At 41.4% G+C, this 4021-nt stretch overlaps 1 protein-coding gene across 1 annotated transcript; it reads left to right on the top strand.

Annotated features, from left to right (window-relative positions):
* The first annotated feature begins 869 nt into the window (after positions 1–869).
* Positions 870–3739, top strand: LOC136835487 (fork head domain transcription factor slp1-like). Its single transcript, XM_067099058.1, has 2 exons — positions 870–2429; positions 3639–3739. Exon 1 carries the CDS (start codon positions 1009–1011, stop codon positions 2191–2193), a length of 1185 nt encoding a protein of 394 aa, XP_066955159.1. The 5' UTR covers positions 870–1008; the 3' UTR covers positions 2194–2429; positions 3639–3739.
* Positions 3740–4021: the final 282 nt, after the last annotated feature.

Here is a 4021-nt window from a genome sequence, read left to right on the forward strand (position 1 = left end):
TTATTTTGTAAAAAGAGAAAAACAGCAAAGTTTGGAGCATTAAGCAGGGCATTGCTTATCTTAATTCCTTGAAAATGCTCATTTGTAACGTTATCTGAATAGAACAGTGTAAGCAGTATGAAAATTTAGTTGATGCTTGTCACGTAATAATCATAGCAATGTTGTATATGTTATAGAATTTACGTTGGTACCGCCATATAGGAATGATAATACTATTCTCAGTTTGGTCATATTTAATGTGTTCAGTTCCATTTCACAGGATTATTGGCACAGTGATCATTGATAATTAGACACCCTGACTAACTATTTAATCCCTCTGTGATGATAACGCCTTGTGCCCGGACCGGATACGCCAAATTAAATGGTTAACAACCGTACGCCGGCCGGGTGCGTGTGTGGTTTCCAGTCGTCGGCGTCTTTGTTCTGTAATCCGGCCACCAAGCCTGACAGTTCGTGGGAGAGGTGTGAAAATACCTTTCTTCGCTATTTTCACGTGAAATGAAAAGGTATTTGTCGACAGTCCTAGGTGGGAGTTGATGCTGGCGTTGCCATATGTGCTTTTTGCATCATTATATCCCTAGATTTAAAATTTCTTAAGATGATTTTGGTAAAAACAGCTGTGGGGAATTAAATGGTGACACTCCATTGTTGGGAGATTGTGAATGAGGGATTATTTACATTATGATCGAATTGTATTGAGGTGTATTGAGATGTTGGTATGGGAAAATCTCGTAACACATGATGCTCCACCTCCCGAATATCTCCCGCCATTCACAATCAAGCGGTGGGATGGGGCGGAGCCTTTGGACATGTCGATTACTGATTGGCTCACTGTCACGCAAGTAGGTGGAGTAAAGCATGTAAATTGAAGAATCTACAGGTATGAGACATCAGTCTAGCCAAGAACGTCGTAGAATGTGTGTGTGAATTGGTACATACGTTTGTTGACAATCATCTTGGTTCTAGCTATACAGATTGATAAGAGTAAACATTTGTGTTCGAAGTAGAATGGTGAATTTAGGTTGCGGAACCGACAGGATGTATAGCAGTGGAACGCCTCTCAAGCATTCCTTTTCCATCAGTTCTCTCCTGTCGGAGGCTGTCATTAATGAAGTGCCAGAGGAGACCAGGGAAACGTCCGCGAAGGACAACATCGATCTTCAGGATTTCGAAATGACAGCCGCAGTCGAGGATGACGGCGAGGACATCGACGTGACAGCGGCGACCAGCCCCTTGGCTGGGGTCATGTCGGACTCGGAAACAGAGGAGCCTCCCGAGAAGGAAGAGAAAGAACCGAAGAAGGAAGGCGAGGAGAAGAAGAAGAACGAGAAACCCCACTACAGTTACAACGCCCTCATCATGATGGCCATTCGGTCATCTCCGGAGAAGCGCCTCACCCTCAGTGGCATCTACGAGTTCATCATGAAGAACTTCCCTTACTACCGCGAGAACAAACAGGGCTGGCAGAACTCCATCAGGCACAACCTCAGTCTCAATAAGTGTTTCGTCAAGGTACCCAGACATTACGACGACCCAGGCAAAGGTAATTACTGGATGCTGGACCCATCTGCTGAAGAGGTTTTCATTGGAAGCACAACTGGTAAACTCCGTCGCCGTTCGACCACTGCCTCGAGAAATCGCTTGGCTGCTTTCAAACAATCACTCCTGGGAAGATTTGGATGCTACTCACCCCTGGGACTGGCCCCTTACGCTGCTGCTGCCGCAGCAGCAGGCCTAGGAGGCCCTCTTGGGTCCCTCCCAGGGGCTTTATCCGGAGGACTTGCAACCTCCCCTTTATACCAGCAAGCAGCAGCAGCTGCAGCTTTGTACCGTAGTTACCCTACCTCCTACTACCCTGGTATGCTACCCACAACCCCCTTAGCTCCTACCGGGCCTCCGTCAGCGCCTCACACAGGTCCAGCGCCGCCTTCTTGCCTACCGAAGCCTACAGCCCTGAGCCCTGCATCTGCTGGCGGTCAAGCACCCAATTCCTCCTTCAGCGTTGACCATATTCTGTCAGACAGCCACTCTGGCACCCCGCCCCGCTCCCTTTTAGCAGGACTCAGTGGCCTTTCATCGACTGCTCACTACGACGCCTACAGATATTCCCTGCTGGCGCAGATGAGCGGAACGAGCAGCCGTCGACAGGACCTCCACCGTCCGGTAACCGTCGTTGGGGGTAGACCCAGCTAATTTAATTATAACACTATTCCTTCATCCTCAAGTTCATCCTCACCCCGTCCGGGCGGCAACAAGATTTTAACATAGTCCTCTTTGGGCCGCCAGAGTTTTGTATCCCCCAGTTGTCGTCGTCCACGCCCTCAACAAGTCCGCCCATTCTCTGCAAATGTGTCCGTAGTTCCACACTTGTACAGTCGTCGTTCAGTTCATGGGATAGACAGCCTCGGCTAGGATCTAGTTAGTTAAAGGTAAGAGACATTACATGTGCTTTTGGAATGGCTTAAAGAGAGAGAGAGAGAGAGAGAGAGAGAGAGAGAGAGAGAGAGAGAGAGAGAGAGAGAGAGAATGTCAATATAGGAAGTTATCTCATGTCGTGGTTAATCGATTTATTGAGAATAATCTTTGTTTGTGTGTGTGCCAGAGAGAGAGAGAGAGAGAGAGAGAGAGAGAGAGAGAGAGAGAGAGAGAGAGAGAGAGAATCATGTGAGTGAAGTTCGTGCATTGCCCAAAAAAAAAAATTTATTGTGTAGAACGATCATGAACTCAAGAAAAATAGTTGAAATGATAATAGATAAATATACATTTACATTTAAAGAATATTGGTGAATAGCATCAAGCCGAAAAAAAAAACTATTTAAAATCGTTCGTATGAAGTATACGTAGATATGTTCCTAAACTTTTTATTATTTCAGTATTTGAATGGATGCAAGGTGTTTGTGAAAATTTACTAATATTATTATTATTACTGTTATTGTATGATAAATAGTGTTATTGTTATTATATTGGCGATTATGGTGTTAGTATTATTTTAACCATAGCTTTTTGATTTCCTTTTAAAAATATAGATTTAGTTTGTTTGTACGTGGCGTGTGGCGCACAGTGTGCATATATATATATATATATATATATATATATATATATATATATATATATATATATATATATATATATATATATATATATATATATATATATATACATATATATACACACACATATATTACATATTTATATATGTAAATATATGTATGTAATATATTTGTACATATGTCTGTGAATGTGTTTTTGTAAATAACAGTATGAATGTTCATTTTCAAATGTGTATAGCGTGAATATATTTTATGATATTAATAAAATGTTACCTTTTTCATTATTATTACTGTTATTGGATTTGGTTTTTATTGCAAAATGATATAGTTAATATAAAATTGGCGGAATAAGACTCCAAATTAAGAATATTCGACATTTATTAATGAATGTGAAATCCCCATCGAACGTTGTATTTATATCAAGCATTCACTAATTGATATTATTAATCCCAACATGATATTAATAATAAAACCAACAACTGAGATCAATTACAGTCACTGTTTCTCCCTTACGGACATATTTATTAAATAATTATCATAAGTGTTGCCATGACCTCAAAATTAACAAACCTTGTTTCCTCTTTCCAGATTCCCCGGAAATTTACCGAAGAACCAAAACGTTTCTTTGAGTGGTCGAAGAGCAGTCAGAGGAACCCGTCTTGTCTATCCTTCAATTTACCCTCAGTTCCTTTCAGAAATTTCAGGAGCGCCTCACCACCCCAACCTCCCACCCCGTCAAAGACGCATTTATCAATCTCGTGGACATTACTTTCCCATTCCCCCTCACGACAGAAAAAGAATATATTTCTAAGTCTACCTCCAGCATCATTTAATTTTCACCTTAATGTCTTTTTAAACTTTATTTCCTTTTCTAAATGGAATTTGGAAATCTCTCGCCCCATCCCTCTAGTTTGGAGTCAAGTTTATGGAAATGGAAATTGGAAGGACCCTTTCTATTTTTAATTCAATTT

Source organism: Macrobrachium rosenbergii, chromosome 55, assembly GCF_040412425.1.
Source record: "Macrobrachium rosenbergii isolate ZJJX-2024 chromosome 55, ASM4041242v1, whole genome shotgun sequence".
Taxonomy (NCBI): Eukaryota; Metazoa; Arthropoda; class Malacostraca; order Decapoda; family Palaemonidae; genus Macrobrachium; species Macrobrachium rosenbergii.